Source organism: Alligator mississippiensis, chromosome 1 (genome assembly GCF_030867095.1).
Source record: "Alligator mississippiensis isolate rAllMis1 chromosome 1, rAllMis1, whole genome shotgun sequence".
NCBI lineage: Eukaryota > Metazoa > Chordata > Crocodylia > Alligatoridae > Alligator > Alligator mississippiensis.
Genome location: NC_081824.1, coordinates 344,010,165 through 344,029,296, shown reverse-complemented (window position 1 = coordinate 344,029,296; position 19,132 = coordinate 344,010,165). Strand labels below are relative to the sequence as shown.

At 42.3% G+C, this 19,132-nt stretch overlaps 1 protein-coding gene across 4 annotated transcripts in view; it reads left to right on the top strand.

The window, feature by feature from the left end:
• The window catches only part of LONRF2 (LON peptidase N-terminal domain and ring finger 2), a 74,273-nt gene extending 58,549 nt beyond the window's left edge, over positions 1-15,724 (top strand). For 3 of the 4 annotated variants that reach the window (XM_014600412.3, XM_059720993.1, XM_059720994.1), the window contains 3 exons: positions 8,235-8,397; positions 10,592-10,741; positions 11,849-15,724. In XM_014600412.3, the coding sequence (XP_014455898.3) occupies positions 8,235-8,397; positions 10,592-10,741; positions 11,849-12,007 (472 nt within the window). In that variant the 3' untranslated portion in view covers positions 12,008-15,724. Of the gene's footprint in view, positions 1-7,141; positions 7,300-8,234; positions 8,398-10,591; positions 10,742-11,848 lie in introns of those variants that run through there. The other variant, XR_009459164.1, reaches the window with a different exon arrangement.
• Positions 15,725-19,132: the final 3,408 nt, after the last annotated feature.

The following is a 19,132-nucleotide window of genomic DNA, read 5'->3' as shown; positions in this document are numbered from 1 at the left end:
TTGTCTTCCAACCTGTAGTGATTTGTTTGTCCTTATTCTCAGATTGAATAGAATTAAGTGAGAGAAGCTAAAATTAACTAGGTCTAAAATCTAGAAGGACAGTTGTTGAAACACTAACTGAAGATAGTACTACTTCCTTTTATATCTAAATTTAAAAATGTTTTACAGAGTTTAGCAAAAACGATTTTAAATTCTGGGGTGACTTTATATTTTTAATTCTATATAAAAAGTTTGCCATACAAATAATCATATAAAAAATAGTAAATAAGCACCGTTTACTAGGGCTGTGTGAAGCTTCAGTTGCTGATTCGAGTTGGAGGAGATTTGGCGGACGAATCTCTGAATCAAGAGACCCATTAATTTCTCTGAATCAAACTGTAAGCCTTGTCTGCAGAGCTCCCTACGGGAAGTGTGTATAGCATATCCTCATGGTTAACAAAAGTGCCAACTTTAGTTTGTAAAAAAAAAAAAAAAAGGAAGTTATGTTTGTAAATCAAATATCTTAATGTTTACCTGGTAGTGTATGTCAACCTTCCTTCAGAAAAATCACAAGATTTGCACTAATGTAAAACAAGATTAAAATTGATTTAAATTGAGTTTAAATTGAGTCATCATGGGTGACCTAAACTACCCGGACATCTTCTGGGAAGAGCAGTCAGCCAGGTCTGACCGCTCACGTAGGTTCCTAGCCGAGTTACAGGACCTCCATCTAACCCAGGAGGTGCCTTGTTGGACCTGGTGAGAGGACTGCAGGTGCTCGACCACCTGGGCGATAGTGATCATTGCCTACTGGAATTTACCATCCAGCGCAGGGTGTCAAAGGCCTGCAGCAAGGCAGCAGCCCTGGACTTCAGGAGGGTGGATTTCAATGAGGTAAGGAGACCTGTCAGGGAGGCACTGAGGTCCCAGAGGGGAGGGGAGTTGGGAGTCCAAGAAGAGTGGTCGTTCCTTAAGAAGACAGTCCTCCAAGCCCAAAGGGTGACAATCCCCACATGGATCAAAGTGAGCAAGAGTGCTCAAAAGCATGGCTCGCCAAAAGCATCCAGGAACGTCTCAAAGCCGAAAAGGAGGCGTACACCCAATGGAAGGGAGGGGCCATCACCAAGGAGGATTATACCTCCATTGCTCGAGATTGTAGGGGGGCTGTTAGGAATGCTAAAGCAGAGATGGAACTGGGACTAGTGACCCGGATCAAAGGTAACAAGAAATCTGTTTTTAAATGCATAGTGGGTAAAAAGAAGGTACCAAGTAACGTGGGGCCTCTGCAGGGAATGCTTGGTAATCTGGTGGTAGCACCAGATGACAAAGCTAATCTCTTTAACAGTTTCTTTGCTTCCATTTTTCTGAGCAGGGACAGGGACATCTCCTTACCCCCCCCCCCCCGGACAGACCCAGGGAGAAGCAGCCAGGCCCAGGGGCAGTGAGGACCTAGTCAGGGAACTTTTGGTGGGACTACATGTATTTAAATCAGCAGGTTCTGATGATCTCCACCCCAGAGTGCTGAGGGAATTAGCAGAGGTCATTGCGGGACCCCTGGCACAGCTTTACGAGCACTCGTGGTGCTCTGGCGAGGTGCCGGAGGACTGGAAAAGGGCCAATGTGGTCCCCATTTTCAAAGAAGGTAGGAAAGAGGACCCAGGAAACTATAGGCCTGTTAGTCTTACCTTGGTCCTGGGGAAGCTCTTTGAGAAAATTATCCAGGAACACATCTGCAAGGGACCAGCAGGGGAGATTATGCTTAGGGGCAATCAACATGGGTTAATTAGAGGCAGGTCCTGTCAGACCAACCTGGTTGCTTTCTACAAGCAGGTCACAAAAGCCTTGGACGCAGGTGTCGCGGTGGACGTAGTCTTTCTGTACTTTAGGAAGGCTCTCACCCCATCCTCATTAAAAAATTAGGCGACTGTGGTGTCGATGACTACACAGTCAGATGGGTCGCAAATTGGCTGGAGGGCCGCACCCAGGGAGTGGTGGTGGATAGGTCATTTTCAACCTGGAGGTACATGGGCAGTGGGGTTCCCCAGGGCTCAGTCCTCGGGCCCGCACTGTTCAAAATCTTCATCAGTGACTTGGATGAGGGGGTGAAAAGCACCTTGTTCAAGTTCGCAGATGACATTAAGATGTGGGGATAAGTGAGCACGCTAGAAGAGAGGGACAGGCTACAACTAGATCTGGACAGGTTACACAGGTGGGCAGATGAGAATAGGATGGGTTTCAATATGGACGTGTACAAGGTATTGCACCTGGGGAGGAAGAACCAGCAGCATACCTATAGGGTAGGGAATTCCCTTCTTGTTAGCACAGAGGCAGAAAAGGATCTTGGAGTCACTACTGATTCCAAGATGAACATGGGTTGGCAGTGTGGGGACATGGTCAGGAAGGCCAACCACACTTGTTGTGCATCCATCGATGCATCACGAGCAGTTCCAAGGAGGTGATCCTCCCCCTCTACGTAACATTGGTCAGGCCGCAGTTGGAGTACTGCGTCCAGTTCTGGGCGCCGCACTTCAGGAGGGATGTGGACAGCATTGAGAGGGTCCAGAGGAGGGCCACTTGCATGATCAGGGGGCAGGGTAGGACCTATGAGGAGAGGCTATGGGACCTGAACCTGTTCAGCCTCCACAAGAGAAGGCTGAGAGGGGATCTGGTGGCCGCCTATAAGCTTGCCAAGGGGGATCAGCAGGCAACAGAGGAGTCCCTGTTCCTGCAAGCACTACCGGGGGTAACAAGGAACAATGGCCATAAGTTGACTGAGAGTAGGTTCAGGCTAGACATCAGGAGGCACTACTTCACAGGGCGGCTAGGAGCTGGAACCAACTTCTAAGGGAAGTGGTGCTCGCCCCTACCCTAGGGGTCTTCAAAAGAATGCTAGACAACCACCTAGCTGGAGTCAGTTGACCCCAGCATCCGTTCCTGCCCGTGGCAGAGGGTCGGACTTGATGATCTGCTTAGGTCCCTTCCGACCCTACCATCTATGAAACTGAGTTTCCTTGCTTGCTGACTTAAATCATTATTTAAATTGGACCTGTAAATCAATGTACCTTGGGACTGAGTTAATATAGGAGAATACTTTTTTAATTCGTAGGAAACAAATGAAAGAAGAATCTCGTCTGATGGCTGCTTTTTTTTTTTCTTTTTTAAAGCCCAGAGACCTCTGACATGCTTTAAATTGCCCCTCTTAATTGATTTTTAGTCAGAGCAAAGATCCCAGAAATATTTCATGGGATTTGAGATTTTGTTGTAGAGAAGAACTGCTGGTGAGACCAGGAAATTCATGCAGTTAACGCATGATTTTCATACTCAAGGTATCTAAAGCACGTGTGATGGAAGGAGCTAGAGCAGAGGTGTCAAACACAGCATCTGGTGCCACCCATGGGTCTCAGGGATCCACAGGCAGCATGTTTGCCATGTTTGCCTCACTTGCTGCATGGGGTACCTTTTGTAACTCATGTCCTGGAGTGGTGGAGTGGCCATTGTGAGCAGCCCATCCTCAGAGAAGCTGTGCACTGCTCCAGACCCATGCTGAATGCAGCTGTCACTCCAGCTATCTGGGCCCACACTACATGCAGCTGTCGCTCCAGAGCTCTGCACCTGTGCTGTGCAACCCAGCAGCTGTTGCTCCAGGACCATAATGTGGGGCTAGTCTATGGGTCTGGTGCCACTCACCCAGCCTGTAGGGATGAGTTTGACAAGGTCTGGCAGAAAGTTCTCCCTTTCCCATCCTGCACTAACTTGAATGGCTGTATGCTTCTCTTAGATGTTGAGGACACACAGTATCCTAGTCTTCTGCTCTCTAGTGGGGAGGGAGGGGGAGCACTGCTCCCTGATAACTGTCAGGGAGCCCTGTGGGGACCCTGCCATGGATCCAGTGTACCCCAGTCCCTGAACACGCTCAAGTCACCATGGGTCTATACAGGGTTGGGGGGTATGGCAGCAGGTGACATTTCCCCCTAGCTGGAACTAGCCTCTCATCCCTGTCCAGACTGGAAACTAGTCTGTGCACGGGTGGGGGTCATTTCCTGCATCTAGACCCATCTCTTTGTGCTGTCTCTGCCTCCCACTCTGTGCACCCCTCTTGGGTGACCTGGGGGGTGGGGAGGGGGCGGGCATTTTTAGGTGGCTGAAACCCTCCAATCAACTGATGGGTGGGGGTTGTACTCCACCTGGACTGGAGCCCTCCTGAGGTTCCGGGAAGGCACTCGTCCCCTAAGCACCTACGTTCTGGAGTGGGGGCCATTTTTCTGTTGTGCAAAACCTCACAGGGCTCCTAGAAGGTGTTCCCGCCATGGGAGAGTGGTTCCTGTTCAGTGCACTCCATGCACAGAAATTCATAGTGCTAGTTAGAGATGAACGCCTATCAATGGCCTTGGTTTGCCACATGATACTTATATCAGTGCAGTGCTTAGATATCTTCCTTCTCTGGCTTCTGATAACAAGGCTGAGGATGTTGGAAGCCCACTGTTATGAGGCAGCTTCACGTGTAACACTGCTTTAAAGTGTATAACTTGAAGCCAAAACCTGACAATAAGGTCTTCCTATGTGTATTTTCAGATGTAACAGGCAATCCTAGGTTAAGTACTTAAAGAAAACAGAAAAGCTAAATGAGAGTAAAATGGCAGGAAAGCATTGCCCAACTTTTAACCCAGAGTGAAGAACAGATATGCAGGCAAGTTTTTTTCCATCTAATTTGTAGCAGAAACTTGTCAAATCTTGCTTTTTAAGAGAATCTCTCCCTGGTAGCAGATGTGATCAGGACAGTGTATACAGTTGTGGAAGGAAGTCTGTAGTTTTCAATATGGAGTAAGGATTAAGAAAGACATTAATAAAATAAGTGAATTGGGTCACCAATGTCTAATTTTTTTCTTTTCACCATTTTTTACCTAAGCTATTATTAAGCTAGTTGAGGTGGTAGGATATGTAGCATGTTTCATGCTAAGAGAAATGTCTAGATAAAAGCTGAATTGTGGGGGCAAGAGGAAATTGCCACTTATCATAATGGAGTAATGGAAATTACAAGATCAGCAAGACTGAAAATGGAGAACGCGAATTAGTTTTCTATGTAAGAGTTGATATAGTAGTCTATTAACATAAATGTAAGATACCGAGACACCACACAAGGAGACATCTTCATTTAGTATATACACAACTGTGTAAGGTTTGAAATATTTCGTGCATATATCATTTAGCAATATTTTGTCTTGCAACATAGCACGTGCCGTGTGCTGACAGGTCATGACTGTTAGCACATTATCAATGAATATTTTTGAACGAGGTCCTTTAAGTTTTTAAAACTGCTGTTCATCCTAAGAAGGAGAATCATCATTGTTGCACATGCAGTGTACAGATAAAGTATACTGTCTTTTCTGCAAGTCTTGCATTCTTTATCTGAGCACCATACTGTTTTGCCTGAAGGATTTTTGTGATATACACTCTGAAAGACTTGTTTTCCTTGTCTTCTGCCTCTGTCGTGCCATTTGTTTTCTTAAGTCTAAGCCTTGGAGCCTGGGGTTTTGAATTTATGATATTTCAGTTTTGCACCTGCACGTGTTGGTTATTGTTCTAATGGCATTTGGTCCCATAATATGGTGGGGAGAGAGGAGAGCAAGATAGCATAATAATTAACTTTTAAGAAGTATATGATACAAAATAATAGATCAGTTAATTTAATTTTGCTACCTGGAAAGGTAATAGAACTAATGTATTTCCATATTTTCTGTCTGCTTATAAACAATCATAGAATAATAGAAATTTAGGATTAGGAGGGACCTCAGGAGCTCAACTAGTCCAACCCCCTGCTCAAAGCAGGACCATCCCCACCTAGGTCATTCAAGCCAGGACTTTGTCGCCTTAAAAACCTCCAAGGATAGAGATTCCACCACCTCTCTAGGTAGCCCATTCCAGTGCTTCAGCACCCTCCTAGTGAGAGAGTTTTTCCTAATATCCAGCATAAACTTCCCTTGCTGCAACTTGAGACCATTGCTCCTTGTTCTGTCATCTGTCACCACTGACAACAGCCTAACTGCATCCTCTTTGGAGCCCCCCTTCAGGTAGTTAAAACTTGCTATCAAGTCCCCTCACAGACTTTTCATCTGCAGACTAAATGAACCCAGTTCCCTCGGCCTCTCCTCAGAAGTCATGTGCCCCAGCCCTGGGCCATTTTCTTTGTTCTCCGCTGGACTCTCTCCAACTTGCCTACATCCTTTTTGTAGTGGGGGGCCCAAAACTGGACACTGTACTCCAGATGAGACCTCACCAGTGAAGAATAGAGCAGAATAATTAATTCCCTTGATCTTCTGGCAACGCTCCTACTAATGCAGCCCAGTATGCCGTTAGCCTTCTTGGCAGCCAGGACACACTGATGACTTATTCAGCTTATTGTCCACTGTAACCCCCAGGTCCTTTTCTGCAGAGCTGCTGTTTAGCCAGTCAGTGTCCAGCCTGTAGTAGTGATCTTGTTAAGAAACATTTATGTCAAAGAACTTGGAGTAGTTTCATAGGGTAACTGCCTAGTAGATTAAGGAAAAAAGCAGAAAGCAGGTCACGTGATGCATCTGCATTTTAAAGCTTTTGATGGTGTCATGCATGATCTTCTCAAACAAATTAGATAAATAAGGTCTAGATAATATTACCATAAGGTGGGTGCAGAGTTGGTTGGTAGTAGCTGAATGTAAGTTTTCAATGAAGTGCTAGTAAACTGGAAGGACAGTTAAGCAAGGTTGTGTCCTGAGCTGCTTTGTAGTCTGTGATTTCATTAATGACTAATGATACACTACTGAGTAAATTTATAAAATTTGAAGATGATAGCAAGTTGGGAGGGGACAAGATTAGAATTTGAAATTATTTTGATAAATTATTGGGATTGTCCAGTATCAGCCAGATGAAGCTCAGTAAAAACATGCTCAAAGTACTACACTCGAGAAGCAGAAATCAAGTATACAGATACCAAATGGAGAATAACCTAGATAGATATTAGTACTTTAGAAAAGAATCATCAAGAGGGGTAGGGAGAAAGACTTGGGTCATAGTGGACTATAAACAGAGTTAAAATGATACTGTTGAAAAAAGAGCGCATTGTTGTGGATTGTATTAACGAGAGTGTTAGATGCAAGACACCAGAAAGTAACTATTCGTCTCTGCTCAGTCCAGATGAGGCCTCAGTTGGGGTTTTATGTCCATACTACAAACAGTCTAGATGAGTTGGTCCGCAGAAAAGTGGCAAGATTAAGAAATTTGGAAAAATGTGACCAATGAAGGAAGACTGTAGAAATCGGGTTTTCTTTTTCTTGGAAGACTGAGGAGGTATAAGTCTTTTAATATGTGCAACGTTGTTTATAAAAAGGACTGTGTTCAGTTGTTCTTCATGTCAGCTTGTACAGAACAAAAAGTAATCTGCACAATTTATAGTTGATAAGATGTGAGCTGCATGTTAAGAAAAAACTTTCTACCTGTAGGGATAACTAAACGCTGGACAGGCTACCTAGGGAAGCCTGGTGTCTTATCCTGCCTCAGACCAAAGTGGAGGGACTAGATCAGGGGTTAGCAACCTTTTTCTGGTGTAGGCCACCCCTTTCAACCTGCCCTGCCCCACCCCTGCTGTGGGCTGCAAATCTCCATCTTCCAGAGTGAACCTCTGCTCCCGATCCCCATCTCCTCTGCAGGAGGGGTAGGAAGAAACATGGTAGAGCAGCAGGCTCTGCACCAGACTTTTGGGGACTGGATTGGAACCCTGTTCCAGGATGGGGCTAAATCCAACCTGTGGGCCATAGGTTTCATGTGCTGACCACAGAACTAGATGATCTTATGAGGTCTTTTTCAGACCCACGTTTATATAATTTCTACATATGTTTCTTAACCTCCTGAAGGATTTGTGGCATTCTTTTCTCTTCCTGAGCAAGTTAAAAAAAAAAAAAAAAAAGATAGCTAAGGTAGTTGCACAAACCTGTTTAACTTGCCACAAGCAATTAAAATTTGGCACAAAGCCTGTTCCATTAATTAAAGCCCTGCCATTCTCTCCCTCCTCTTGCCCCCTCCCCCAAATACTGCTAACTTGAAAAAGTTGTTCCCCTAGATCAAGAAGAATGTATGAGCAAAAGCAAAATTGTGTTTGAAACGCAATGGAGTTACAGTGGTGTAAAATTAAACTACTAATGGTGAATCAGACTCAGTTTTTGTCTTAATTTGTTTAAAACCCCTTTTGGTGTGACTTCTACTCTTGTGCCCTTTTGTCATTTCAGGTTTGCAGATTATGGCTGCATGTTAGAGATCAGGGATGTAAAATTTTTTCCTGATGGGCGTTCAGTTGTTGATACTGTTGGTGTTCGTCGGTTTAGGGTCTTGAGCCATGGCCAGCGAGATGGGTATAACACCGCAAACATTGAGTATCTTGAAGATAAAAAGGTGATCGGTTGTACAAAATTATTCGCACTTACATTTCACTGAGTTTACTTACATGTTCTTTCCTTGTTGTGTTTCAAAGTAGTAAGTTTTTTTATTCTGCTCAAATGTGGCAATAAACACTTGTTTCTTTATTTTGCCCATTTGTCCCTTACACCTCTCTGCCAGTCTTATTTCTGTCATAAATCTAAGCCTTGGATACATGGAAGGTAATAACTTATCCTGACAATGTGTGGATCAGGTCAAAGTAGTAACTTAAAAATAACACTGGACCCTTGTATGAATACATGCATCTATTTTTATAAGCATGAAACCAGTCTTTCTTTGGGTATACTATGTATTTTTTACCCTTACAGAAGTTAATAGCCTTTACTAGTCTATGGGAAAACTGGTTAAAAGTAGTAATAACTTTTCATATGTATGGTTGTGCGTGCTTAGTGGCCAAGGAGACTTCTTTAAGCACAGAAAATGTAAAAGATGCTAATTAAATTCTCTAAATATAGGATGAACTCATTCACTGAGGTATATATAATGATATTTACAGCCAAAACATGAATATTTGGGTCATCTTGAATGAGTGCTAGTAAAATCTTGATTACTTCTTCCTAGGGAGTTCACTGGAGCTCAGGCCAGTTGATGGCTCAAAAAGTCTATGCAGGTGACACAGTTCTCAAGCAGATTTTCAGTTATTGTAATCCTATTAATTTGTAGGAGACCTTTTAATTGTGTGATGCAGCTGCCAGCAAACACAAAAAAGAAAGATGGGGATAAAAGTATTTTCAGGGTTAGTGTGCAATGTATCCAGAGTTACTACTCAGTGGAGTTGAATCCCCACTGAGAGAAAGGGCAACAGTCAGATATCGGAGCATTATTTTTTGTATGTTGGCAGAAACCATACTGTATATCTAGTATACAGACTAAATAGGGTAAAACGCTAACCCTGTAGATTGAATAAGTATTTCCTCTTGGATTTGGGTTACCCTTTTCCTCTTCCATATCTGTACATTTAGAGCCAATATTTATGTGTTTGTAATACTTTTTCACACACCCCCATGCCAAATGCCAGTGTTGCTGCTGTTCCCGATACTTAGACTACAGACAGATGTCACCAAATGAAACTGATCAGCTGTGCCAAGCTTTTCTGGCACAGTTTATCTGCTGCATTGCATGAACAGATATTGCCTGCTGTCCTGCAAGATCAGGCCCATAGTACTCTGGTGGGACCTGTCCTGTGGGATAAACTCAGTGGGGCAGCTCTGTAAATAGGGGATTCCTAGGTTCCCCTGCTTGCAGAGTCCACAGGTGCACCTCAAAGTGGGAACCTCAGGGTTTCCTTTTTTGGAGACTTGCCCCAAGTCAGGTTTTCTGAGATCACCTCTGCAAGCAGGACCTGGTGTTTTCCCCATTTGCAGAATCTGACTCGGGGCATGCCTCTACAAGTGGGAAAGCCCAAGCAAGTGTTATTCAGTTGTGGTGTTTGTAGAGCCTGCTGTGCTGTTGCATAATATCATGATGCTCCAATGTTCTGCTCTGCATTAGGATCTGAGCCCATATAGGGATAGAATAAGTTGGTTGATGTGACATCCCTGTATGAGCAGATTCTTCCTTCTGTGTCAACATAGAGGAACAGGCATTAGTGATTCAGTACTTTCTCTGAGGGTTGTAGTTGTGCAGCAACATAAATTTATAGGAGGGACAAAAACATGAGTTCAGGATGCGTTAGATTTAAGCACTAGTATGCTACCTGCAGGCATTCGTGCAGTAGTAACTCTTGTTAAGTAGCATTGAGCTTAACTCTGCTACCTGGCAGGTATTTATGGGCATTTATGCACATACCTTCCTGTCCTGTGATGCGCTGGAGATCCACTGCTTCGGAGCAGACTTGATTAATTGAGTCTGCTCCACATGCGAGCTGACGCGCATTGTGCTGTGCTGCGTACAGTTGTATAAGGGGTGAAATGCATGTCAGCGTGCAGAAAATGGCAGCGGTGCGCAAAAGCACCTCTGAGGTGTTTTAGTTTGGAAGCACACCGCCACCATTTTCTTCATGCTGACACGTATTTTGCTGCTTATACAACTGCATGCGTCACAGCGCCAGGCACTTTTCAAAACACCCGGTGCTGCAGCACTTTCATGTGTAAAAGCCCAGTATTGTCAGCTAAACCTAACTGTTTGCTTTCTCCTTTGTGTTGGTTAGGTGGAAGGACCAGAATATGAAGAACTTGTCTGTCTCCATAATTCAGTTTATGATCAAGCTGTTGCCTGGTTTACTTCTCTTAAGGATGACATGAAGGCGCAAATTCTCAGTCATTTTGGGTCAATGCCAGGGAAAGAACCAGAGCCACAGGTATATTTCCTACTTTTACACTACCACACTAGATCTAAGGGTCTCCAATAGACCACCCTCTGAAGGAAGTTCTGTTTTACTTTCAGACTTGTTAACCTTCTTCAGATTACCTGAATGTGTCTCACTAACATAAAGCTCAGAAAAACATTGCTATCTCTACTCCAAATAGCTTGGTCTCTGAAGAGATTGCTCTGACTTGGTTAGACAAGGGGGAAGCACGCTTACAATCTGTATAGAGATCAAGAAACAGCCCCCACAGAGCAAGGTATTGCCATACATTCTTGCATACCACATGTACCATGTTTTTTTGGAAAGGCAGGATGAAGGAAAAGATGCTGCCAGAATTATGGCTCTACATAGCAGGAACCAGAGCCTAATCTTTAACTCACTTACCTTCCCTTTCCTGCTCAGATAAAAGCCTACAGTTTTAACCATTCCACCATGAAATTGTCAGCAGTTCTTTGCTGCTCAGCTAAAAGCCAAAACTAGCTACAGCTGTAATTTGAAAAGAGCCAAAAAAGCCTGCCCGGTTGGGAAGTGAGAGGAGAGAGAACAGGCCTAAAAGACAGCAAAATTGCCAATGAAAGGATAGCTTGATTAGTGGAATATCAAAACCACTAAAAAGGAATGATGGTGTTAATGCTGGTACAGTGAAGAGCGATTGGCAGATTATAATGATCCATTAAGACAGTTGACTCCCTCAGTGCTGCCTGAATAGAAATAGTCAGTGTTGCGGTCAGGCACTTGGTTTTAAACTTTGGATCGAAGTGGGGTACTACTGCACATCCCCTGGATTTGCCCCTTCTGTACTCCAGCCCTTCCTCCAACCAGCTGCTGGAGGGAAGAATAGAAAAAGCAGCAGCCATTTTATAGCATCTCCATGCTTATATTCTGAGCAGAAAATCAGCTTCCCCACTTAAGAGACACACCCCCAATTCTGGAAGATTATTTTTTGGGTGAAAAGCGGATTGTAGTATGTGAATAAATATAGTAACTGTAGCTTGAATGCCTTGCGATGAACCTACTACTAGAAAAGGGTAGGTAGCTGTACTATATATACTATTACTATCTTCTAATAAGGAAACACAATCTTGTTTTTGTTTTCAGAGTAATCCCAGTGGTCCAGCCTGGCATTGGTGGCTCTTGGCAGTGCTGCCACTAGAAAACAAGGCTCAGCTAGCTATACTTGCCATGACTACACTTAAAGAACGTCTTATTGCCATCAGACGTGTATTAATATTTGTAACTCACAAAAGACCCAGATGACATGGCCTTATGTATGAACAGGCACCAACAATATGTTGGAAGACATTTTTAAAAAAGCATTGTGCAGAAATGAACAAACCTGCATCTGACATCCATTAATAACAGGTTCACTAGTCAGGGTATTTCCCAAACTTTGCACTCTATCCAGTTAAGAAGCACATTGTGCCTGTTCTGATTAAATCTGAGCCTCTATGAAGTTGTAATACAATTGCAGTGTAGCTGGTAGCGTGGCTGACTGCTTTGAAGTGGTGTAACAGCTAATGTTTTTAGACTGTGAGAGATGAAGTTCAAAGTACCAGAGCACCACATGCTATGGCCTGCTTGCCAGTGTTCCACGTGCAGTTTGGATTTGTGCGTACCAGGAAAAAGAACTCTGGACAATGGATATAAGCTAAGGACAGACTGAGTAGAATTTTCTTTAGAGGTATTCAACAGAAGGGAAACAAAATTTTCCTGTGGAAGAATGCACGAAGAACATGGCTGACAGTGGACTGACTGTGCACTCATATAATACTTGTTCAAGAAATATTGGTATATGAAACAGTAACTTTGATAGTCAAGGCTATAGAGAATATTTGTCTGAAAGAAGAATAGGTACTGAATAGTATTGTATTTGATAGCCTTAAGTAATCCCTTGTGTTGTGATTCGCATGTTGCAATAGAATGAGTATATCAAAATGTCTGAAGAAGTGTGCTTTGATTTTTGTAAAAAAAAAAAAAAAAAGAAAAAGAAAAAAATCAAAGTAATCCTGGTTGGTCTTATCACTAAATGCAAACTTCCTAAGATGTGATGCTAGTAAAGGCTGCTGTGACATAGCAATTTCACTCCAAATATTGGGAAAGCATACTGTAGTGCTTAGCTGATGTGTGTTCTGCAACTTAAACCTGGCTAGGATAAACACTGGGGAAGATTCCATTTTCTTCTACATCTGCAAAAGATGTGCCAACCTAGTGTGTGTTACATTGGAACAAAACTTGTAAGAAGTCTTTAAACCAAAAGTTAGTATTATGGTTTATCTACCAATTGCTGTATGTGGTTAGAATCTTGGTCCGTGGCAACAACATGAAAGGAGGCACAAACCGAACTCTAAAAAGCAAGTCTCAATGCAAACTTAATTCAGGTGTTATCTTTGTTTGTCTTTATTTTGTTTGTTTTATTACATTTTTGTTACTATCTTACCTTGGTAGTTATTAGACACATTGCTGGTTTGTCAAACTTTATTTTAAATAACGAACAGTGTTACTGAGTCAATTGGTGTATCTTCCTACAAGTAGAATTGTTTTTACCAGTAGAGAAAAGTTGGCCTCAGTCTCAGTGTGCTGTGAACATAGACTCATTTTAAGACATGTTCACGTGCAAAAGTCTGGCAAGATGAAAACTGTTGTTTACCTACATGTTTAAAGTGCCTAACTTTTTTCTTTTAGTTTGCTCGTTTTATGTCAATGAAGATGTATAAAAACATTTTGCACAGGAGTCATACAAGAAAACTGTATAAAACAAATGCAGTAACTAAATGACACTTACTGCTTTCTCGGGTATTATAATTACAACCTGTGTGGTCTGGGAAACAAAACTAGTTATTTTTTTTCCTTTTAGCAAACAGTACCACAAATGGTTTCTGTAACATACCCTGAATGTACTGTAATTGCCTCTACCTTGAACACACGCCTTTTCTAGCTAAATGATTTGTAACAATATTATTGAATTGTGAAGTGCAACCAATGATGTAGTAGCCTCTACAATAGCCTTTCTGCAAGTTCTGCTACCATTACTGGAGTACTAATAGTAAAAACTGTATGAGTTTTCTCCAGAGTCCTGAGAGCGTGGGAAAACATCAGGGCTATAAAGAAATAGCTGTAGAAAGCTTTTTTGAATGGAGGGGGAAATGCCACAAATCAGTAACTCTGACTTTATGTAGCTGTTTCCAATTAACCCATTTTTTATTTTAGTCTACCAATACTTTTGATAGCTAACATTCAAAGTTTGGCAAGCTAATTTTCAGTCAAAAAATGGACCATTTTAACCCTTTTCTGTTATTTCCCACTCTTGCCATTGCTAACTATGCTTCATCTTACTTTGTTTCATTAGCATTCCTCTCACCTTTCCCCCTCTAGGTTTTGTATACTTAAGCATTTAATGTTTTTGGCTGCAAAGGGACATTGGTAGTATTATACAATCCTAGTCCTGCATAATTAAATATGCATTTAACTTTACACACAAGAGTAAATCTTTTTTTAAAAAACAAAGGTGCTATTTAGTGTCTCCTTGGCCTTAATTACTTAAGGCAATGTGAATTTCTTTGTTATTTGCAAGAGCTGTTTTAAATATCTACTATTGAGGTACTTCCTAGAGCAACTGTACAATACAAAAGGGTGTTTATCCTTTATTGCTGTTCTATGATGTGTAAAGATACAAAATTAACAACAACAGAAAATACTTTTTATGTTGGGAATGACATGGCTATCTCCAAATGCCTCTAATTAGTGACATGAGATCACCAGAATCAAAGCTGAGCAATAGAGGAATTTTTAGTCAAAGTTTTAAAACTTTTTATACATCTTAGTGCCAACATTTTGAATAAATACTACAGCTTGTGAAATTAACGTCTGGGTTAAAATACCATACTGATCAACCCAAACTTGGTGTTTTTTCCAATACCTTAAATGCTGCATCACAGTCGATCTAAAAAGAAAGCACCATTCTTGGTATGTGCAGAGTCTCCAAGGTTAATGTACCTGTTCCATTGCTGCAAAGTCTCCTCCTGTAGAGTCAGGAGGAAAATAGTACCTATGTGAAAGAACTGGTTATCTTGTCTTTTGACCAGTGGCAAACATCCGTATTGCAGCTGTCTTACATTTTATGTAGTCCTTTCAAGGTGGCACAGCATAGAAGCTCTGAGCTAAATGGCAGGAAAAGAAAGGGAGTTCTCTGTTCCCTTAATCCATTAGATTTCTCTCATTTGTTTCCCAGCACTGTAGGCCAGAGGAAGGGAAGTCTCTTGTTTGCAGAATGTTGGGCCACTTAATGCATCATAAAGAAGCAAAAATGCACAAACCCATTTTCCCCTTTTGCAGGTCAACCTGTAAGACTCTTCAAGCTAAAAAAAAACTTGAACTTTTTGTCTTTCAAGAACCACATAACTTGTTTGCCATTGAGGGCTTTTTATCTACTGTATTTTAACATGTTGATTTTGTATTCATCAAGGTTACTTTATACTTTTAATGTGTGATAATCTGTTCAGTTTTTTACTGCTCCTTTTTGCATACTTCAGTCCACGTTTAAACTGGTAAATATAAAGCTGTTCTCTCTTCAGAAAGGTGCATAATTCTATTCTCAATACCTTTTACACTAGTGCAACTGGTATTTTGGTAGCGCCTTAATTTTGCAGTTGTAAACTGATTGTATTAAATTTCATCTGGCGCTTGTGACCAGATTTAAACAAGTATGTTTGACATGGAAAACTTGAAACCATTTTTTTACTGTTTAAAGCTCATTATGAAACGGGGTGTGTACATATGTATAAATATAAATTATTAATCTCTGCATTTTTGTATCAAATAAATACAGGACAAATGTTCTAACCACATTTGGCACTTCTCATTGCATAAGTAGAGCCAAACTTAAAAATGTTAATGTTCATTTCATGTATATTTGCAATATTCATGAGAAATGTATATAATTTATGTGAATTTGGAATAAACAGATCAAATTTACAATGTTTATTTTTCAGTAAAAAGCGAGCCTATGTGAAATGGGAAGTTAATGTTGAAGTTTCAGCATGGGTGGATGCTTTTGGTTTGGGTTTTAACTCTATGTACAGTTGGGATCAGTTTCTAATAGTATTTTGTTATGTTTACAGTTGAGAAGTCACAGGAGAGAAATCACAGGAGTTGTCCACCCAAAAATATTTTTAAAATATATTTTGCTATATTTATATTTTGGTTCAGCAAACTCTACATTGCAAAGCAAGAACTCTCTAAAAGAGTTCTGGCGATTTTGCAGATGAGGAGTTAGAGGGAGATCTTTTATACATTCTTATGCTGCTTCAGAGCCCGTATTATGTCTAAAGGGAGGTTAAATCAGAAATTTTCCAAAAAATGTTTCTCTCGTTCCATTCTTTTTGTCTCGGGTTATGTGAAACCTCCCTAATATTTTGAGTATCCCAACTTTTTCCCCAGTTGCATCTTGCTAGCAAAGAAGGATGCAACATAGTGCTCTCCTTAGTTACCTTGCACAAGGTATTGTACATGAAGACACTCTACAGCATGTTATACCATAGTATCTCTGGATCTTGTTGTCCCAGCCGCCAGCAAAGGGTTCAGGATTGATTGAGAGTGTGGTCTGGGGGTAGAAAAGTTTATTAACTTAACAAAAACATGACTATGCATAGTATACTAAGACAGATAATGACAGACAATAATAATTCATATCAGCAACATATTGGCAGTTCCCTCTGATGCCTGACGTACGACAAGTTTCTCTTTCCACAAAGCTCAGCGAAGTCAGGCGTCCCCCATCAGCGCTGGTCCGAGAGGTACCAGGAAGGACCCTGGTATTCAGTCCTTGGGCTCCTCGAGATCCATGGGCCCACTGATCCAGGTCAACAGCTATGATGCTTAAGATGGTTAGCCATATAGTTGAGGTGACACCTCGTGACACGCAAATAGTGTAGATCACATCATACCATTTACATGGCTCGGGCACGTTGACAGCCAAACTGATGATTCGCCCACCCTCTTGGCCAACTGAGCGCCTTGCTGAGTTTTTGCCTCAAGGCTTTGCAGCTTATTTTTTACTTTATTCCAGTTTTCCAGCCATGGTATGTCTACATCTGATACCCATGAAGTGGGTATCGTAAAGCTGAGAGGTATAGTCTCAGAGGAAATTTCTGGTCATTTTAGGGCAATAGTAGGGTTACTTAATTGCAGCAGAGCAACAGCTCCACTCTGAGCTCCTAAGCAACATGAATTGCACAAAGTCCAGGTGGTACCATTTTCATACAACAAATGACCTGGTCCTTCCCAGCAAACACATTGCCCTATTGTTACATATGACACATTAGGTAACTTGTATATGCAGTTCATGTTAGGTGGGCTGAGAGGCCAGCCTCTCCATAGGGTCCCTAATCCAATCAAGGTGTTACTGATTTGAACTAAGGGGGATTGTGCCACATACCGAGGGCCATTGGGGCTAACTATTTCCCATATGGGGCGATGCAGATTCCAGTCCCAAAGGCATCTTCCTCCTAGCCCCATGCTTAGCAAATAAGCAGTGGTCCAGTTTCCATCTTTTACCCCCAGCACCAGGAATGAACACTTTCCTTTATCACAGCCTTCCCAAGTGGTAATCCAGGTACTTTGATAGAGATATCTTTCTTTAAATGTTGCAGGCATTCCATGATGCTGTAAGCCAGGGGACCATTCTCTATTTTTAATGTTGTTTATTACCTGGGAAAAATGCATATTTAATGATAACTGAACTTGCGCACAAGCAGTACTCCAAGTTTGATTTTTGTCTGCTTTAAAAGCAGTGTCCATCATGGCCTGGGCAAGATGGGCCATCTCTAATCCTATATCAGTTAGCAATTCATCAGTGCGCTCTAAAGTTTTTCCTTTGAGCATGCCTCCCCTAGTGAGGAGCCCTACTGCCTGTCAGAGATTGGCTACTCCTTGGGTGCTTTTCTGGGATTTATCTAAGTTCCATACATTCATAACTGAGTTAAGTCCATCCCAAAGATAACCTGGAGCATCTCTTTGTCTGCGGAACTTAACTGTATTCATGGAACAGAAAATGATTGGCCGTTCCCACTTAAGTAACCCTTCAGCTATGCGGGCTCCTGCCAAACAGTTTGGAAAAGTAGCTCGGACATACCATTGTTCTGGTCTGAACAATACCCGGGCAGTGAACAACAAAGCGTTTAGGAGGGTTGGGATTTTAACCTATGACCTCTACCAAGGTGTGGAGTTATACATGGGCGGTGTCGGGGCCTCCCATGGGGGAACGGCCAGAGATAGTTATGAACACCCCATTCTCTCACAGATCACATTTATCCTTTCCTCCTTGGGAGCCTGTAACCACACTTCACCTCCCAGAGAGCAAAAGAGTTCCCACTGTCGCTCATGGGGACGATGCTGTACCGGGTTGATGAAACGGTGCTGCCCTGGCAGAATCATAGCACTGATTTGCTTTAGGAACCCCACTGATATAAAAGGATGCGGCTAAGTGATAGAGACTTGCTGATATAGCCTCCTCCTAGTTGTATTAAAGTGGGTACCATTCCACCACACTTCTGTGTAGGTATGATTCACAAGTCATGTAATAACTTTGTTCCAACCTGTAATGCACTCTCCCACCTGGTGGGCTTCACACTATCGCTGGAGAGTGTTGTCAGCCATAGGAATGAGAGGGGGCAGATTCTCCCATAAACGCAGTGGCTTGAGAGGCTGAACAGATGCAGAATGCACAATCGGGGGCACAGGCTTAGGGGCGTTAAGCTCAACGGGGTTTCCCTCAGGAAGTATGTAACAACAAATTCCCAAACAAGCAGAGCTAAACAATTACTTTCCTTTCCACAGTTAGCCATTCCAGCCTTCAGGTAGGGAATGTACCCAAGGTATTATCTGGTGCCATGGGTGCACTGACATTTACCACCTTGACAGTCCTCTGTCTTGTTTCTTCTACTCAGAGACCAGGACTTCACTTGATCCGGGGTGGCGGGTTTCTTCCAGTATGGATACTGTGGCTGGACCACGTGAAGGTCATCTGAGCGCGTTTCCGGGGGATGTTCTTCAGGGTCAGGCCGCTCCTTGAGGTCTTCAGGAGCAAGTTCATTAATATCTGGGTAATAAGGATAGTAGACACGCCCTACCCAGGAAACACAATAAGGCATTAATAAAAAGAGTACAGTTATAAGTCCACCGCTTCAGGGTGCCAGTCAATTCAGACCAGTGACAGAGCAGGACTCATCTTCAGTGGCAGGCTCAATTAGGAATGGTTATGGCTGCATTTGTGGACAGATCCAATCTGTAGGAACAAGACAACAAGGAGCTTGGCTCCCATTAGATGAATCTGATTTAAATACACACCATGTATTATGCATACCTTTTGCTAATAGTGTCCCCTCC